At 39.8% G+C, this 20,135-nt stretch overlaps 1 protein-coding gene across 1 annotated transcript; it reads left to right on the forward strand.

Moving 5' to 3' along the window:
* The first annotated feature begins 2,507 nt into the window (after positions 1–2,507).
* On the forward strand, positions 2,508–14,545 carry LOC307131231 (uncharacterized protein). The gene is made up of 3 exons (XM_079824757.1): positions 2,508–2,575; positions 3,108–3,392; positions 13,685–14,545. Exons 2-3 carry the CDS (start codon positions 3,158–3,160, stop codon positions 14,218–14,220), a joined length of 771 nt encoding a protein of 256 aa, XP_079680883.1. The 5' UTR covers positions 2,508–2,575; positions 3,108–3,157; the 3' UTR covers positions 14,221–14,545.
* The last annotated feature ends 5,590 nt before the right edge of the window (positions 14,546–20,135 follow it).

The following is a 20,135-nucleotide window of genomic DNA, read 5'->3' on the forward strand; positions in this document are numbered from 1 at the left end:
TGGCCAGGTCAATGGTATCGCAGGTCAGCCAGTAATCCTGGGGAAGGACTTGTTGCAGCATGTTGCAGCACTTTTGGTGGCCTGGAGAGTCTTCTAGGAGCAGTTCTGTCTGATGGACTTGAGTTGTTCCAGATTGGCCCCTCGATTTTGGATCTTTTTCTCCTATTATCCTTCTTTTTCTCTGCACTGGAGTTTTCTATAAATACAGAAGATACAATTTATTACAATTTATGCCACTTAAAATTTTAACTTTATGCTATGTAAACATAAAATGTTATTAATGTTGTTTGTAATCTTAGTCTATTAAGTGTCTTTTTAAAGGGGGACCTTCTAGAAAACCACAAGATAAACATGAGGGCCCACATTTTTTTTAATAAGAATTATGAATACTTCAAACTGGAGATTTGATAACACCTGAAAACTGGCCATATCCCTCAGGACCAGCCAGATTATGTCCAAATATAATGTTGTGTTAGGGCAAACAGAACCCAGTAGTCATTTCCAACTTATCATTAACATAAATATTCCACAGTCTCTAACAGGGTTGCCAACTCTCACGCATTTGGCGTGATACTCACGCTTTCAGGCTCAGTCTCACGCTCTCACGCTGCCCAACTTAATCTCACGCCAAATTGCCAAACCTGCTTTTGATATTAAACAAAGTCTAAGCTTTTAAATTCTTTTAAGTTTTAATGCGAAATTCAAACAATAAATAGCGTTTTGGCGCTAATACATAACAGTTAAAGCCAGAGTGTTGAAAAACGGAGTTGCAACGCTCTCTCATCTCCCAGCGATGCGCGCTGTCACGTGCTTCACGGAGCTCTCAATACTTCTAGCGCTGTGTCAATACATTTGAATGGCTTGATACACAACAGCTCCACTTTACAGGTGTTTGCAGCAAGTTTTGGTAAACAGTACAGCATCGTGTGCATTGATTATTACGTCAACCATACAGGATCGTTTTATAATGGAGAGTGATCATGGAGATGCAACATTGTTCACATAATGTTAATGTTTTTTATTGTATTTAACCCTCAGGTATTCATTAGCCTACTAATTGGTCACACTCATACACATTGATGGTCAAATGTGACCATACACCTTAACTATTTTTCAATTGAATAAATGTTCTATATTTCAGTTCAATAATAGGCTATTTATTGAATATTTTGAGATATTTTGGAGACATATATCTATATACTATTTGTGAAATAATTATGGTCCATTAATTACCACTTAAAATGTTTTTCTTCTAATATTTTTATTATTTATATTAGAATTAGTGTAGTAATTAAGGTTAAATTAGAGAATTCTTATTCAAAGAGGCAAATTAGAGTCATTTTGTGGCTCGAAAAATAATCATTTCAGTAATGCCATTACCCACTGGTGCTTTTATTGCTCTTTAATCAATATACATGTATCTAATCTAGTTGCTCAAAAAAAAAAATAGCAGTTTTGCATTTGAATAAATATTTAGATATGATCAAACACTAGATTTCTTTAAATGTGAAATTTAAAAATGTTAATAACGTACATATCCTTAATTCCTTATATGTACAGCAGGCTATGAATTGATACTGAAATCGAAATCGATATACCGTCGTATACCCCCCCCCCCCCCCCCCCCCAAAAAAAAAAGAAAATCTCACTCCAACCTGATCTTAAAAGTTGGCAACCCTGCTCTAATCTCTACTCTTCTGTTTTGAAAAGTGAATGTATGACACACTATATTTTGGAGCTGATGCTATTTATAAATATAAAATATGGTACAAAAGACATGGTTTATTTAAATGAAATGAATTTAACTACAGTAGGTAACCTTATATTGTTGTTCGCTGATATTAAAGTTGATAAATCTACAGAGACTTATTGAAGATCATGGTTTCTTTACACTGATCATAAAGACTATACATTTACTCATTTGAGCAATGCAGACGTCAGACCTTCGTTCAGCTTCAGAACACAAATTATGATATTTTTGATGAAATCCGAGAGCTCACTGACCTCTCCATAGACAGTAATTTAACACTTTCATTTACCAGAAAGGTTGTAATTTTTTTTAAATATAGTCCATGTGACTGCAGTGGTTCAATCTTCATGTTATGAAGCGACGAGAATACTTCTCATGCGCAAACAAATAAACAAAAATAATGACTTTATTCAACAATGTCTTCTTCCCTGTCACTCAAAAATGATTGAGATATTATATTACATATTTATTATTTAATAATATATTTATCATTAAGAATATATCTAGATGTAAATCTATTTATCTAGATATAGATCATTTATATAAATAAGATAAATAATTTATTCCCCTAAACAATACAGTTTTTACTTTTAGACAAAGTCTCTCAGTCTTTACTAGTTTCATAATATTTTCAGCACATCATTGAACAACATGTATTTCAGCAATACATTCAACTCTGAATTTCATCTCTTGTATTATTTGTATGTGTGCACTTCTGTGAATGTGGCCTGGAGTGTGTAATCGGGACTTTTATTTTGGTGTGGTGGTGTGACGTCATAAGTCTGCGCCACGCTCCTGCATCTGTTGTGATTCTGGTGAAGAAAGGTTTGTGTTTTAAGCGTTTAAAGTGTTTTTAAACAATAGAAACAATCTTCAAAGTTTTACAGGCGACGCAGATTGAATGATGTATTATTAAATGTAACATTGCATTGCTTTATCTAACACTTATTAACGTCGTGTGAGTAAAGTAACAGAATAAACTCATGAGTAACAGAAGCAGCTTCTCATTTCTCTCTCTATCGTGAATCAGTTCATCATATAAACATGAGCTCAGTCTCTGGCGAGTAGAGATGAGAGATTGAGTCAATTGCTTTGGAAAATGATTCAGTGATTCAAAGCACTCTATTTCTATCTCTATTTCTACAATCATTAAATAAAATAAAAATTATATGTATGTGTGTGTGTGTGTGTATATATATATATATATATATATATATATATATATATATATATATATATATATATATATATATATATATGTGAGTGTTACTGAGACTGTGCTGATGCTGATTGAGACATTCAAAGATTTAATGTGGATTTTTTTTTCTTTCTGTTAATTATTCTCATCTTAAACAAGACAAACTCACAGAAAAACTCCTGGAGAAGTGACTGACATCCTTTACAAAGATGGTGTTTATTAAAGAGGAGAGTGAAGACCTGAAGATTGAAGAAACATTGAGAGAAAAACATGAAGAAACTGAGGAACAAACAAAGAAAGAGGAGAGTGAAGATGTGAAGATTGAAGAAACATTGAGAGAAAAACATGAAGAAACTGAGGAACAAACAGAGAAAGAGGAGAGAGAAGACGTGAAGATTGAAGAAACATTGAGAGTGAAACATGAAGAAACTGAGGAACAAACAGGTTGGTTTCATTCTTAAAGCTGAACTCAGTCATTGGATATTTGTGAAGAATGTCTTGTGAATGTCCTCAGTCCTGCTGGTTGGAGTAAACTTGTCATTCTTCAAGTCTACACGCTCGCAGATCCTCTCATAATAACAAGCAAAGCTTATACTCGATGTAAATAAGAGATTTATTTTGTGCCGTTAGAGTCATTGATTTATAGAGGGATTTTCTGTTGATCGCACTATAACGGCTGCACTGCTTGCTTTCTGTAGTCTAAACCAGTGTTTCCCAACCTTTTTTCAGTCATGGCACCCTTTGAAAATGTTCTCCATTTTGTGGCCCCCCCTCGCATACGTTACCCTAGGGGTGTAACGGTACAGTTTGCTCACGGTTCGGTTTGTATCACGGTTTTAGGCTCACGGTTTCGGTACGGTTCAGTATTTGCTATGTTCAGTGAAAAAAGCCCTACTGTCAAATAAAAATAAAGAAAATAATAAGAACGAATAATTTAAATACAAGCAGCAGCACAAATAAATACTATTGAGCAAAGATACTAATAAAATAAACTATGCTTTTCAGATTTTTCAGGTACGTCTAACAATAGTTTTCAGGTACAGAAATTGATCAAATGTAAAATAACATTGCATATTTGACTCTATACATTAAAGATTAATCATTTTTAAACTTACAAAAGCTATTCAGTCAAGAGCAGTGAGTGATGTCCTTGTCTTTTGTTGTTTGACATTAAACAGACAGCAGTAAAGGCTACTGCCCCTTTAAGACCTAATGCTCGGATATGCGTCGTCTTTCTCGACTACATTAAGTTTACCTAAGGCATATACAGACTATGTCTGCTAGAATACTCAAGATGGACATGTTGACATGCTCTTGAACGGACAAACTCACACAAAAAGTAAGACTTGAAAGAGAACTCAGTATTTGCGCGCTGTGAGACGTGTGCGCGCTTTCGGATGAGTGCACAGAGACACATTTTCTCACAGTGCGCGCTACTTCTCATTCGAGTCTTCTGGCACTAAACCCGGGTGATGACGGCGAAAATTACTGGTCACATTCGAACCTACGACAGCGCTCGCATGCATTGAACAAAGTTTACAAAGAGAGAATTATTTGAAAAATTTGAACAAAAAAAAAAATATTTGAAGGACTTTTACACGGCACCCCTGCTCTCTTCAGACGGCACCCCGGTTGGGAAACTACATTCACAATTTGAAGAAAAGTTTTGTCATGTTTCTTTAGAGGACCAACGTCCACTTATTCTGCAAAGATTCAGGAATGACGAACGCTTTTAATTGACTGAATCTGCTATCCTGTTCTGCGAGTCGCTCCTGAAATGGCCTAGACCAGGTAAACCCAGCCTGATCTGATGAGGATTTGATTTTGGAGATTCTGCATTCGGCCTCCATTAAGCACGTCTCATTTGACGACACTCTGCCAGACAAATTAGAAAGGGCTTCCTGTATTGATTACTGAAGTAGGAATATTGTCCAAACGACTGTCAATCGCACTTAATCTGCCGTCAATACTGCCTAGACTGACTCCCAGCGAGAGGATTTCAGTCAACATAACTTCAGCCTGGTCTGATGAAGTCTCCTCCATCTCGATGTGCTTTTTCTTTACATTTCTGGTTGGCCGAGAGGATGTGAAAAGTGGAAATTCTTGCGTTTCTATAGTCTCGGAAATTGTTTGTTGCTGTTGGGACAGTACTCCCTACAGCCAGTCTTTGACCCTGTCCCAAATGGCACCCTAAACCCTCACTGTCTTCCTCTGAGTACACACTTTCACAACGTAATGCCGCTTTGACTGCCGGGAAGAAGTCTGCATTGTAACCCGCACCAGTGCGTGCTCGGCTGAAGTGCGCATCGAGGGCGCATATCGACCTCAAAGGGGGCACTCACGAGCACCCTTCTGAGAACTAAAATGACAAATGGGACACCCTGTGGTCTCGTGGACTTAACGGACACACACACACGCAGCGGCCATTGTAAGTCCATATAATGGACTGTCTTTCCAGGGAATTGTGGCTTCAGCTAGGTATGCGCGGACCTACAAAATAGCACAAAAAATAATAATAATAATACAAATATATAGGCTACTGTAAGCCTATATTTTTTTTATATTTTTATATATTATTTGCTGGAAACAAAATAACGAACCTGTGATGAGGTTTCAGTGCTGATTTGCTTGTCCAACAAGACATTTTCCTCCAAAATTTCTTCATACATATCCAGCAGCAGTGATGCTTTTCTTGGCTTCTTCTCTGGCGGATCCTCTGTGCTGGCATCTCTGCGTTGATCATCACTGTCCATCCTTTCATCCACGAATTTAAGCAGCAGGTCGCGGACAATCATCTTCTTATCCTCGTCAAAATACCGGTCTTTGTATCGGGCATCAAGCATGGTTTCAATTAGATAAAGTGGTTTGCTTTGCACACTTACTGCTTTCAGCAAGGTTTCTTTGGCTGTCTGTACGCCTCTGTCTGCGTCACTGCTTTTGCCAAGCAGCCGTGTCAGTGCCATAACAGCGGGAATAACATCAGCTGCGGAGGCCTCTGCAGAACTGATTTCTCTGGTCAGCTGCTCAAAGGGTGCAAGAAGTGTGATCATATTTTCAAGAATTCCCCATTGATTTGCTGTCAATAATGCAGGAAGTTCAAATTCAGCATATGTGCCTAGTGCCCTCTTCTACTCGACCAAGCTTTCCATCATATAAAACATCGAATTCCACCTACTTGCGACATCTTGTTGCAGACGTTTTATTGGCATCCCAAGCTCCTTCTGTATACCTTGCAGGCGACTGCATGCAAGTTGTGAGTGCTTGAAATGTCCCACCATTCTCTTTCCCAAGGCCACAACATCGGCAATGCTGTGCTGTGATAGGACACCTTCATGCACTGCCAGCTGCAGTGTGTGTGCCATGCATGGTAAACTTGGGACTCCAAACTCATCCATCGCTTTGGTCATGTTCCGCGCGTTGTCTCGTAGCACTAAGTGTACATTCTCTTTGGGGATTTTCCACTTCTCAATCATCGCTTCAAACGCGGACGCAATCGCTGCAGCTGTGTGCAAGCCCGGACACTCTTGCGAGTGTAGAATCGCCTTTTTAAGGACGAAATCCTGGTCAATCCACTGGGCAGTGAGGCTCAACATACTGACAGGGCTCACACTCGATGTCCAGATATCAGTTGTAAAGCTCACAGAAGTGACATCAGTGAGGAGCTTCTCTATGTGGACATACATGACACTATACAGCAGGGATGGAAATTAACTTTTTTGTCCACCGGCCACTGTGGCTGGTGGATTTCAAAATCTACCAGCCACTCAATGTTTTTACCAGCCATTTCTTGTTTTTAACCGACAATGTGTAACTGCATGTGAAAATTAATACTACAAGCTCTACAATACTTCAGCAGTTTATTTAATCTCAAGTCTCAATGAAATACTGGCATTTTCTCTTTCTCTCTTATACACACACAAACCATGAACTGATATTTATTTCATTAAATGAGTAGGGCAGATTAATGGATGTGGCATTTGGATGATTCGTGGTCTTTTATGGCTTCCAGTTTTAGGTTTTTAGTCCCAACAATGAAACTATTCGTTTTGGCATCTTCTGAAGCGTGTTGACGACATACTAGGGTTGCCACCTTCAGTGTGGCAAAATAAGGGACACCCATTCACGACAATATAACATTTTTATATTATTTTACATTTGATTATTTAATTTATTTCCAAAGCCTATTTGGTGCACTTTAAAGGGATAGTTCACCCAAAACTAAAACATTCGGTCATCATTTACTCTCCCTCATGATGTTCCAAACCTGTATGAGTTTCTTTGTTCTGCTGAACACAAAAGAAGATATTTTGCTGAAAGTTTGTACCCAGGCTGCTTTGGGGGCACCAATGACTTCCATAGTAGGAATGAATCTTCCAATGTGTTCAACATAACAAAGAAATGTGTACATGTTTGGAACAACTTGAGGGTGAGTAAATGATGACAGAATTTTCATTTTTGGGTGAACTGTCCCTTTAAGCAGTCATTCTGAACCACTAATCTAAAAATATATAATAATTCTGTCTGCCAAGCTCTGATAATGTATGGAATATTATATAAATATATTATCCATTTAAAAAAACAATAGACCTATACCTTGTAACAAGTACAATTCGGTGCTGCTCCTTTAAGGGGGAAGGCACTTATTTCACTCACTCGCTGAGTGGGCAGTCCTTAGATGGAGCACGAGCTGTGAGCTGCATGTATGCTTTATATATTTCTGTTGCTCTTTATCGTTTATTTTTCCATTCAATAACGCTGTTGTCAGTGAAGTGTTGCAAACTAACGTTACCCCATTAGTGCATGGGAATGGCGCTGATAATAAACCCCATGTGAAACGTCAGATAGCCTGCCTACGTGAGTTTTGCTTGCACTTGGCTGAAGCCATTCGGTTCAGCTATCCGGTCTCTCTCTGTGTCACTACTGCTTCTTTAAGTCAGTCAGTCTGAGCAACTGAAATGCTTCTCATAAAGTGTGCAGTTCACCTGAGGTTCATCACGAGTTACTGGACAGACCCATTGATGCCTTTTTTTCTATTCAGCTCTATATCTGGAGATCCTCTTGCGTTCAAACGGTGGATGCGACGCGAGCTCGATATGTCTTTAAAAAACCGTGCACGTGTCCAGCGCATGTTCTCGAGACTCCGCCGCTATGGCAATAACGCCGCTTAACGCAACCACGCGCAAATTAACTTCTCTACTGCATATTGTGAATTTGATTTGTAACGGCACATTTCTTTTTGAAGGTGTGACTCCTCTAAAAGTGTCCGCCGTCCAGCTGAAACAGTCGGCTATGCTATTTTTATTTACCCGCCACGGTGGCCGGTAGGTGAAGCGAATCTACCCGCCACAACACAAAATCACCCGCATTTGGCTGGTGGCGGGTGCTAATTTCCATCCCTGCTATACAGTTCAGGTAAGGCCACATCTGAGAAATAGCGACGGCTAGGCATAGCATACCGCGGCTCTAAGTAGTTAATCAGTCGACGGAATCCTTCATCTTCCACAACACTAAAAGGTTGGTTATCACGAGCAATCATTTTGATTATTTTCGGTTCACAGCTTTTACCTTTGGGTGATCTTTGCTGAATTTGTTTGCCTTTTCAAATGATTGAATGATTTGCTCTTGACGAGTTTTCTTTGGCACGTTTTTTTCTTTTTTCTTCAAGAATAGCTCATAAAGATCATGGTGGCAACTTTTTAAGTGAGCTATTAGATTTGTCGTGTTAAATGAGTGTGGATTAGCTCCTCCTCGCAGAACTGATGCTTTGCAATCGGTCTGACTTATAGTAAAGTATGTCCACACGGCTGACATGGCTTTAGCACTCTTTACAAAAACATTCGAGTTGACGCCTGCGCATAATCAACACTCTTCATATCGGCAAAGCACATCGGCGTCATTTTCCTTATCGGGCCGATGCCGATAATATATTTATATGCAAATATCTGCCGATTCCGATGTCGTTCCGATAATATCGTGCATCCCTAATCATTACCAATTATTCAGTTATTTGTATTTATTGAATATTGAATTGGGTTCAGTGTCACAATATTACTGTTTTGTTTTAGCTCTTCTCTCAAAAAATCTTGAAATCTTGTTTCTTTTTTTGGCAGATAATTTATCTTGCTTTAAGTAAAAACATTTAGATTTTTTCCCCCAGAAAACTATTTTTTTTACTGTTACTGTACTTTTCTAGTAAACCTAAAATATAGTAGGCCTACCTGAAGCTCATTCATTATGCAGCTCTTTTGTTCAGGAGTGATCACATTATTATTCATGGATCGTTCACGCCTCAATGATTCTCACATCAGTTTGAAGCAAAAGCTCTAGGCAAATACACCCATTAGTCAAAAGTCTTGTGAACACATCTATTGTTTGTTTTGAGGCCTTCATTTTAAAACAATTTTTTTTATTCTTTCAGAAAACATGCATAAACATTATTCTCTCCAAAATACAAACATGTACATTCATGTTGCTCACATATCATGGTTGCCCAGTTTGTGCTGAATACAGTGTAATTACACTTTTGCCATTAATATGTTTAGAGACATCAGAAAAAAAACACTAATGTAAGAGCATGTCAAAACTTCTAAAGAGCCCCAGAACAGCTCATACGTCTAGGGATTAAAGGGTCATGAAACACCCTGTTTTAGCAGCCGTCAGTTCCCACCACAGTTTTGAAAAATGCTATAAAAGTGGGCGTGGTTAAGCTGCGGAGTGGAGGGGGTGAGGAGAGACTGACTGACTGACTGACAACAACACAACAACGGCTTCTGATTCAGAGTTTTATCAGTAAAAGCATCAACGCTTCCCAAAAAATTGCACGCTGCAAAATATCATTATGTAACACAATATACACATGGTTTAGTAAGCTCACCTTAAATTACACAAATACATAAAATACATATCCTATGACAGCTGTCATTTATTGCACAAATAAATGCACAGCCATTGCCATTCGCATGTTCTCTCTATAGGAAATATATACGAACACGCTGATGCATCACTGATAATTTTTCAGGCTTATTTTGCAGTGTTTTATGAGCCATTTGATTGGTTAATGGGCCGTAAAGAGAGGTTACACTCACAGTGTGGATGAATCGCGTTTGTGTGAAGACTCTGGATCTACTGAAGAGAACTTATGCGACGCAGAAACTAATACAAAGCAAAAAATAATGACGTGTTTTTGATCCATTAATGCATCTCTCACTTACGAATGCGATCTCACTCTTTGAAGTGCCTGTCAATCAATGCGTGCTGCTGTGTTAAGCGAGGCATTTATTAAGCAAGACGTCTTCTCATAGGATAAGGACACGCAGACTCATGAATAATTACGAGACATCGATGAGTCATCGCTGTACTATAGTACGACAAAGCGTCATATTCTGTGATGTTGATACAAAGATGAATTTAAACCCAGAAGTTGAATATAGTGCAATTTTTTTTTTAAATTAACTAGTTTTCTCCTACAATCAAAATTAATGGATGGTAACATTGACTTCTATGATGCTCAACACTCATAACTCTGTTAAAATCTCAGAAAATTTGGTTTAGGGTTTTATGAACCTTTAAGGACAAAGGCAGCAAATGTTGTCCTGTGCATTTCTCTCTGAAAATCTTGGGTTGTTCCAGACATTGTTCAGAAGAACAGCGTACTTTGATTAAAAAGTTGATTAGAGCAGGGGTTTACAAACCTGTCCTGGAGGACCCCTCATCTAACACACCTGATTCAACTCATGAGCTCAATATTAAAGACCGCGAGACCTGAACTGGTTGTGTCAAATATGGGAGACATACAAAATGTGCATGGCTGGGGGTCCTCCAGGACAGGTTTGAAAACCACTGGATTAGAGACAGGAAAGCAAATAAAGAAGTGCAGAAAATGATAGGCTGCTCAGCTAAAATGATATCAAATGCTTTAAAATGGCAACCAAAACCAGAAAGACGTGGAAGAAAACGGAAAAACAACCATTCGAATGGATCGAAGAATAGCCAAAATGGCAAAGCTCAGCTCCAGGGAGATCAAAGAAAGTCTAAAGTTACCTGTGAGTACTGTAACAATTAGACGACGCCTACGTGAAGCCAAGCTATCGGCAATAAGCCCCCGCAAAGTCCCATTGTTGAAAAAACTACATGTGCTGAAGAGATTACAATTTGCAAAGAAAACATTGACTGGCCTAAAGAGAAATGGCGCAATTTTGTGGACCGATGAAAGCAAGATTGTTCTTTTTTAGGTCTAGGGGCCACAGACAGTTTGTCAGACGACTCCCAAACACTGAATTCAAGCCACAGTAGACAGTGAAGACAGTGAAGCATGGTGGCGCAAGCATCATGATATGGGGATGTTTCTCATACTATTGTGTTGGCAGGGGCGCCGCTAGCAGTTTTGGGCCCTATGAAAGAATTTGATGTTGGACCCTCTACCACACCAACCTAGCTATCCAAAATCTTTGTCTGCAATTTAATAATACTGACCAATTAAGCTCCGCTCGCTCTACCCAGAATGCCCCGATTGGCTGATGAAACATTGATTAAAATTAAGAAACAATTTATACAAAACAAAACTTAATGAAGTGGTCACAATCATGTCTGATCAACTCCATTCATCTTATGATGTGTCCTATCTCATGCTGTTCACTTTTCATAATCGTCATAGATCGACAGATTGACAACATAGACAACATAAAAACAACATTATAATATTTAAACATAAATATAAAAATAAATACCTTAATGGCTGCAACAATTATAGCACAGAGAATTTTCATGTCGGAGTGGGATTTGAGTGAACGTAGTTTTACCGGTGAGTGTGAGCGGTTCATGAGTGGAGCGTTTTGCTGGATTTTGCCGGAAATGCACCATCATTTTTTTATATTTGCAACTCTTTGGTAGATTATACATTTACAATACATTACTACTAGTACTGTTACTACTAATAAAACTGATCTCTGGGGGCCCCAAAAGTGTGTGGGCCCTTAGAATCGTCGTAACCCCCCCCTTAGCTGCGCCCCCGGGTGTTGGGCCTATTTATCGCATTCCAGGGATCATGGATCAGTTACTTAAAGAGGTCATTTTGCCTTATGCCGAAGAGGAAATGCCCTTGAAATGGGTGTTTCAACAAGACAGCGACCCCAAACACACCAGTAAGCGAGCAGCATCTTGGTTCCAGACCAACAAGATTAACGTTACGGAGAGGCCAGCCCATTAGAAAACTTGGTGACATCAAAAATGCTGTTTCTGAGGCCAAACCAAGAAATGCAGAGGAATTGTGGCATGTTGTGCAATCATCTGGGCTGGAAAACCTGATCACAGATGCCAGAAGTTGGTCGACTCCATGCAACACAGATGTGAAGCAGTTCTCAGAAACCGCGGTTATTCGACTAAATATTAGTCCAGTGATTGACAAGAAAGCGAAATCTTCAAGCATTTTTCAGTATATACAGGAAATGTTTGACTTTGTATAGAAAAATGCAGACACTGCTATTTTTTGAACAGCCTAATATTACTTTTTCTTCACTTTCTCTTCACTTTCTCTAAAGTAATTTGATAAATTTTTCTTCATGTTTTGTTTTAGAACAGAATGTGCAGTGTTCCCAATGCATTTGCGTGTATTGAAATAAAAGTTATTATAAGGATTTTGAGCTTTACTCACTTTTTTAATCACACTGCTATTATTTTGAACACAACTGTAAAACATAAATGTCAGAAGTTGTTTTAGGAGACATGCTGAAAGTTACTGCAGAAACAAGGTTGTGATGTTGCAAAGAGCAGAAAATGACAATATAACTGAGGCATGTTTTGAAACCAGTGGAGACGACAGCACAGACACGGCTCATATTAGGGCCCTATGAAATGATTTAGTTTTTCCCCAAGTTTTTTTGTTTTAATTTTTCTGGATTTAGATTTTTTTGATTATAAATTTTTTTAACTCCCATTTTAATGGTTACATCAAATTTTTGTATATATATATATATATATATATATATATATATATATATATATATATATATATATATATATATATATATATATATATATATAATTTTATAAATTATTATTATTAATATTATTGCAATTTCAGGGCCATGAAAAACATTTCCCCCCTCCAATTCCTTTTTTATTCTGGATTCCATTTTAATGGTTTAATTACTTTTTAATAGTCAATGATTTAACAATCAGTGATTTTAAGAATAATACTAATAATTTTACATTTATATAGCGCTTTTCTGGGTACTCAAAGTGCTTTACATATAGAAAGGGGGAATCTCCTCAACCAACCCCAATGTGTAGCACCACCTGGATGATGAGACGCAGCCATATTGAGCCAGAATGCCCACCACACACCAGCTGATTGGTTAAGAGGAGATAGACCGATGAAGCCAATCAGCATATCGCTATATGGGGATGTTTAGGAGGCCATGATGGACAGGGGCCAATGGGTAAATTTGGCCAGGATGCCGGGGTTACACCCCTACTCTTTTACCGATTTTTAATGACCACAGAGAGTCAGGACCTCAGTCTCTCATCCAAAGGATCCATTTCAATCAATTTTTTTCCTTCAGATATTGTGTTTGTGTATTTTTATCAGATATGTTGTTGTGTATTTACATTTTATTGACAATCAAATAAAGGCATAAAACATTAATTTAATTTATTTTTTATTCATTAGAAATTAAAAATCATCAAAACATAAAAGTTAAAACATGCAGGTAAAATTTGATTTGTCTTTTTTTTCTTAGACCTGATGTCACTGAAAGAGGAGAGTCAAGATCTGAATGGAAGGAAAGAGAAAGATCAATATGAGAATCACGATTTCATAACTGAAGAAACAGCTTTTAGTTGCTCACAGACTGAAAAAAATTCTTCACGAGAAAAAGCTCAAAAGACAGAAACTTATTTCACATGCCAACAGTGTGGAAAGAGTTTGACTCATAAAGGAAACTATAACAGGCACATAAGAACTCACACTGGAGAGACGGCTTACACCTGCAGGTGGTGTAGAAAGAGTTTCAATCGAAAAGGACACTTTCAAGACCACATAAGAATCCACACTGGAGAGAAGCCTTACACCTGCCAACAGTGTGGAAAGAGGTTCACTCGAAAAGGACACTTTCAAGACCACATAAGAATCCACACTGGAGAGAAGCCTTACACCTGCCCTCAGTGTGGAAAGAGTTTTAACAGAAAAGGAATCCTTAACAGGCACATGAGAGTTCACACTGGAGAGAAGCCGTGTGAATATATAAATATGTGCTGTGCATTTTCCTTTCAGTAACAAAATAAATACGGTGAGAAAACTGTATTTGTGAAAGCATCAGATATAATTAACTGTTCCAGCACAAAACTTGGAAATATTAAGATTGTGATGGCTACACTAAAATAAAGGTACATGTCATTTGGCAGTATTGCCTTTAACACAACCTCCAATGTGTATAGAAGGAAATAACGCTAGTAGAGGACTGGTTTTCCACCTGTCCAGCTCCTCAAGACCTCTAGGCTTTCACACAAAAGTAGATGGGATGCAGTTTTGAACTTGTGTTTGATTTTTGAATGCTTCAACTGTCCAAAGCATTAGATCAGCAATAAAGAATTTAGAAACTAAAGATCATTTCTACTATCCTTCAGCGTTCTTTAGAGCATTTGCAGTACATTCGCGGCAGACACAAGTGCCATTACGTACTGAAGCTTTGGTAACAAAACCAACGGTTCAAAAACAAAAATATCAAAGTGAGGTGAGCAACGCTATGCATTTTGCCACCCTCTCACTCGCAGTCGTTACCAAGCAACAGGGTAAACAGCTGCTGCTTTGATGACACAAACGCACCCCGGTTCGGACCCAAATAATATAATATGAACACAGTCCAGCGGGGGCAGGGGGAGGGGGGAGCAATCGAACTCGGGTTCAGCCCAGGCAATCGAACCAAGTGTGAAAGCACCCTAAAAGAGTCCTTACACTTATACATAAGCACTGCTCATACCTTTTAAAGCTACAGTCCATAACTTTTTTGTTGTTGTTAAATTTCAATTTCAAAATAAATGTTTCAACAGGTACATAACCAGCCAGTGTTTAAAAGTTTTCGTTTTAGACTCAGGGCTGTCAAACTCATTTTCACTGAGGGCCACTTCGGCATTATGGCTGCCCTCAAAGGGCCGGGTGTAACTGTAAGACTGTATAAGTGATGCTACTCCTCAACATATAGTCTCTTTACTTGATTATTATTTAAGTTACAAATATTGTATTCATTTTCAGAGATGTAACTATGTTATTGTTCTGTGATATTATAACAAAACCTTTTAACGATTTGCCTGTCAGCCCCCATTTTGGCAAGTGGGGCCATTTGACATACCCATAGTAAAAAGGCTGCTGCTATATTTAGAAAGCCAACACTTGAGAGTTTACAGCTGAATACTCAGAATTGCTTAGACTGTTATTAATATGGAGATATATAGGCTCAAACATAAAAACAAATATTAAAAATATATTTTTAAATATATATAAATATTATATGATTGTAGTTTAACAACTTATGACCACAACTAGAGTGAAGCCACAAGTGTGGTCATGCTTAATTTCAAATCTGTGGTATCCTGATATTAATGTGATAGTTACTGGCAGTTCCACCCCACACCACAAGAGGTGCAGTTGACCTTCAGGTTCATGTGGGTGCTGAAAAGGAGAGACAAGGAAGTCTAAGCATGGAATAACAGTTGTGTATGGATGCTCTGTTATGGTAGGAATGCCAATAAAATACGAAGTCCAGTTATGCTGTGTGATCCCGTCCTATCATTACTGAAGTTAGCAGATATTGGCGACGAGGATATTGGAAGGATAAAATAAGCGTGGGTCTGAAGACGGATGACACTGGATTAGTTCAGAGAGCTGACGGTGGGAGAGCGAGGGGCTAATGTTAGCATCGGACCGGAGGATTCATGGAGACAAACGCTAAGATGACAACGATGATAGGCACTCTGTCGGCTTTTGATGTGAAGGACCAGACATGGGAAGAGTATTGTGAGATACTAGAGCAGTTTTTTGAAGCTAACGGAATTGATAACGGAGAGAAGCAAAGAGCTATCCTCATCAGCGTGGTGGGTCTAGCCACATACAAGCTCATAAGGAACCTGGTGAATCCAGATAAGCCCAGCACTTAAACATACGGTCAGTTGAAAACTTTAATGAAAGAGCACTTCAACCCAAAACCGAGCGAAATAGTACAGAGATACAAATTCGACTTGCGCTCCTGCTAGCCAACAGAGACTGTCAGTGCATACGTAGCAGAATTGAGACGATTAGCGCATGATTGTAAATATGGTACTACACTGGAACAGATATTAAGAGACCGATTGGTATGCGGTATTAATGACGACAGGATTCAAAGACGCTTGCTATCCGAAACGGATTTGACTTTTGAGAAAGCGTTCAAAATTGCAGTAGCTGCTGAAGCTGCTAGTAAAAATGTTCAAGACCTCCATAAAGCACCGTTAGCATGTAACAGCATGAAGACGGAGAGTACATGGAAAAAGGAGGGAGAATGGAAAAAGACAGAAAAAGAATGCTACCGATGTCATGGGAAGCAACACAGCGCAGCTGAGTGTAAATTTAAGGAGGCAAAGTGTCACTGTTGCGGGAAAATAGGGCACATAGCCAAGGCTTGCAGAAATAAAAATAAAGTAAGTGCATACCCCAAGGAAAAGAAAGCATACAGAGCAGAGAAAGCATACCGAGCAGAGCGGCGTTCATGTCCACACCGATCATATAATGTAGACTGTGAAAATCAGGATGGTGATAGATCTGAAGAGGAAGAATTCCCATTAAACTGCATGGAAACGGAGACATCAATTCAACTAATAAAACCGTTTGAAGTGACTATGGAAGTGAATAAGAAGACAGTACATTTTGAAATTGATACAGGATGTAGTGTAAGCATAATGAATGAGATGAAATTCAATGAGATGTGGAACGAGAAGCAACGCCCGCAAATAAAGCAAACTAAACTTTTACTAAAGTCATATACAGGGGAGAAAATCAAAGTATTGGGGGTAGCCAAAGTGGAAGTCAACTATGAGCGGCAAGTAAAGACATTGCCCCTAGTGGTGGTTAAAGGTACAGGACCTAGCTTGTTAGGAAGAGGATGGCTAGAGGCTCTAAAGCTGAAGTGGGAGGAAATAAAAAATGTGAGAACAGAGTCTACCGGAAGTACTCATGAGAAATGAGGATGTGTTCAAGCAGGAGTTAGGCATGTTGAAAGGCATGAAAGCAACCATTCGAGTGTCAGCTGAAGCACATCCTAAATTTTATCGGCCCCGCACATTTCCTTATGCCATGAGAGCAAAAGTGGAAGAGGAGTTAGATCGTCTGCTGAAGGAGGACATTATAGCTCCCGTTAAATACGCTGAATGGGCCGCGTCCATAGTCCCTGTCTTAAAGCCAAATGGGTCAGTCAGAATATGCGGAGATTACAAACTAACGGTTAACAGTGCCTCCTCACTTGAGCAATACCCCATTCCCCGTGTCGAAGACCTGTTCAATACTCTGTCAGGAGGGAAACAGTTCTCCAAGCTAAATTTAAGCCACGCCTATCAACAGATTGTGATGGATGATGCCTCAAAGAAATACCTCACAATAAACACGCACCGAGGCCTGTTCACTTACAATAGGCTACCTTTTGGAGTTTCTTCAGCTCCCGCCATCTTCCAGCGAACAATGGAAAACCTGTTACAAGGCCTTCCAAGAGTAGCTGTGTACTTAGACTACATTATTCTGACGGGGAGAGACGAAGCCGGACATCTGAGCACACTGGAGGAGGTACTCAGGCGTCTGAAAGACGCTGGCCTGCGTATTCACAGAAGCAAATGTGCGTTTCTGCAAAGTGAGGTGGAATACATAGGGCATGTAGTTAATGTTGAAGGCTTACATCCTGTACAGAGCAAGGTGAGAGCCATAGAAGAAGCTCCATCGCCAACCACAGAGATGGAGTTAAAGGCCTATTTAGGTCTCTTGAATTACTATAATAAGTTTCTCCCTAGTCTAGCTACACGATTAGCCCCGCTACACAAACTGCTGAGGAAAGATGTTCCGTGGGCCTGGAACAATGAGCAGGAAGAAGCTTTTCAGAATTCAAAACAGTTGCTGAAGTCAGCTAAAGTACTGGGTCACTATTCAGTGGACAAAGACTTAGTGCTCGCTTGTGATGCCTCGCCATACGGATTAGGCGCGGTACTGTCACATGTCATGGATAACGGTAGGGAAAAACCTTTGGGTTTCATGTCACGCACGCTAACACCAGCAGAGAAGCGCTACTCACAGCTCGATAAGGAGGGGTTAGCTATCATCTTCAGGATCAAGAGGTTTCACAAATACATCTACGGACGAACATTCACCTTCAGCACTGACCACAAACCACTTATATCACTCTTTCATGAAAAAAAGCCAGTGCCACAGATGGGGTCACTGAGAGTGCAGAGGTGGGCAACACTCCTCAGAGCTTATGAGTACAAAATCATATACAAACCTGGGCAGGAACATGCAAATGCAGACTCTCTGAGCAGGTTACCACTGCCACAAACAGGGGAAGAGGACGAGGAAGACCAGGTCCTCATGTTGGAGGTCATGGAGGACCCACCAATCACGACAAAGCAGCTGAGACAGTGGATAGCTAAGGACGAAACACTCTCCCAAGTGCTAGTCTGGTGTCTGAAAGGATGGCCAAGGGAGGTGGATACAAAATACAAACCCTACAGTCAGAGAAAATTGGAGCTGAGTGTGAAGGATGGGTGTGTGCTCTGGGGGGCGACAGTGGTCGTTCCGCAGAGGTGTAGGAAAGCCATTTTAAAACAGTTACACCACACACACCCAGGAATATCTAGAATGAAGGGCTAAGCACGTTCATATGTTTGGTGGCCAGGAATGGACTCCGAAATTAAACACTACATGTCAGGAAAGTAGGAATCTGCCAGCAGGAGCACCGCTACATCCATGGGAGTGGCCAGAGACACCCTGGAGCAGACTTTATGTGGATTACGCCAGCCCTTTTCTAGGAAAAATGTTCCTTGTCATTGTAGATGCACACTCCAAATGGATAGACGTGTACCCAGTAAGTACAGCAACGTGTCAAGTTACCATTGAAAAGCTCCGCCAGTGTTTTAGCATACACGGCCTGCCCCAGACCTTAGTATCAGACAATGGAACTTGTTTCACAAGCCAAGAGTTTCAAGCATTCCTAAAACAGAATGGCATACAGCACATAACATCCGCACCATTCCACCCGGCGTCAAACAGTCTGGCGGAATGAGCTGTACAGTCGTTCAACACTGGATCTTCTGCTGTCGGATGTGAAGTCAAAGATACGAAAGAAACAACTCAGAAGCAGAAGCAGAAGGATCAACATGACACTCGCAGTAAGTTGTAGTTTTTCTCCTGGGGAGTGTACACCCGAAACTACAGTCATGGACCCGGTTGGATACCAGCGGTCGTTGAAAAGAACACCGGACCTGTATCCTATACAGTTCAGACAGGAGATGGACGAATCATTAGGCGTCATGTTGATCAAATCAGGAAACGGCATACCGTAGTGGGCCGTGAAATGCTCTTGCCCGAGTGGATGGAGGAGCCTACCAGTTTTCCAGTCTCAGAGACAGTGTTGGAGGCCCTGCCTGCAGACTCAGCTGTCACCACTTCGGTCAGAGAGAAAATGACTGCTTCCGAGACAGCCCAAGTTCACCCCTCAGTTGTTGAACAGAAAAAAGTGGGAGCAGATCCGCTACCGGTGCTGCGCCGTTCAGAGCGCACAAAACAGACTCCTGCTTATCTGAGAGACTTTGTGAAATAGTAGTGAGATCCCTCAAGTCAGAGCAAGAATGAGCTCTGGGACTCATTGGAAGGATGGCAGTCTACCCACCTTCCTAGTTAGTTTTTTGCTTTAAAAACTGTGGGAAAAAAAGAAAGAAAGATGTGAGAATTCCAGGAGTTGTATGTCTGTGTTAACTGTTCAACAAGGTGATCAGACTGTCTAGGAAAGTTTACTGTTGATTTGGTTTTGTTTCTCATGTTAACAGTATTAAGTACAATATCACCTTTACAGTACATTTGTGAGTACTTGGGGGGAACATATGTTGTCTGACTACTGGAGTATTTTTTCTCTTAAGGGGGAGGGATGTGGTCTCCTGATATCAATGTGGTAGTTATGAGCT

This window comes from Gobio gobio (genome assembly GCF_949357685.1).
Source record: "Gobio gobio genome assembly, chromosome: 1".
NCBI classification, from domain to species: Eukaryota; Metazoa; Chordata; class Actinopteri; order Cypriniformes; family Gobionidae; genus Gobio; species Gobio gobio.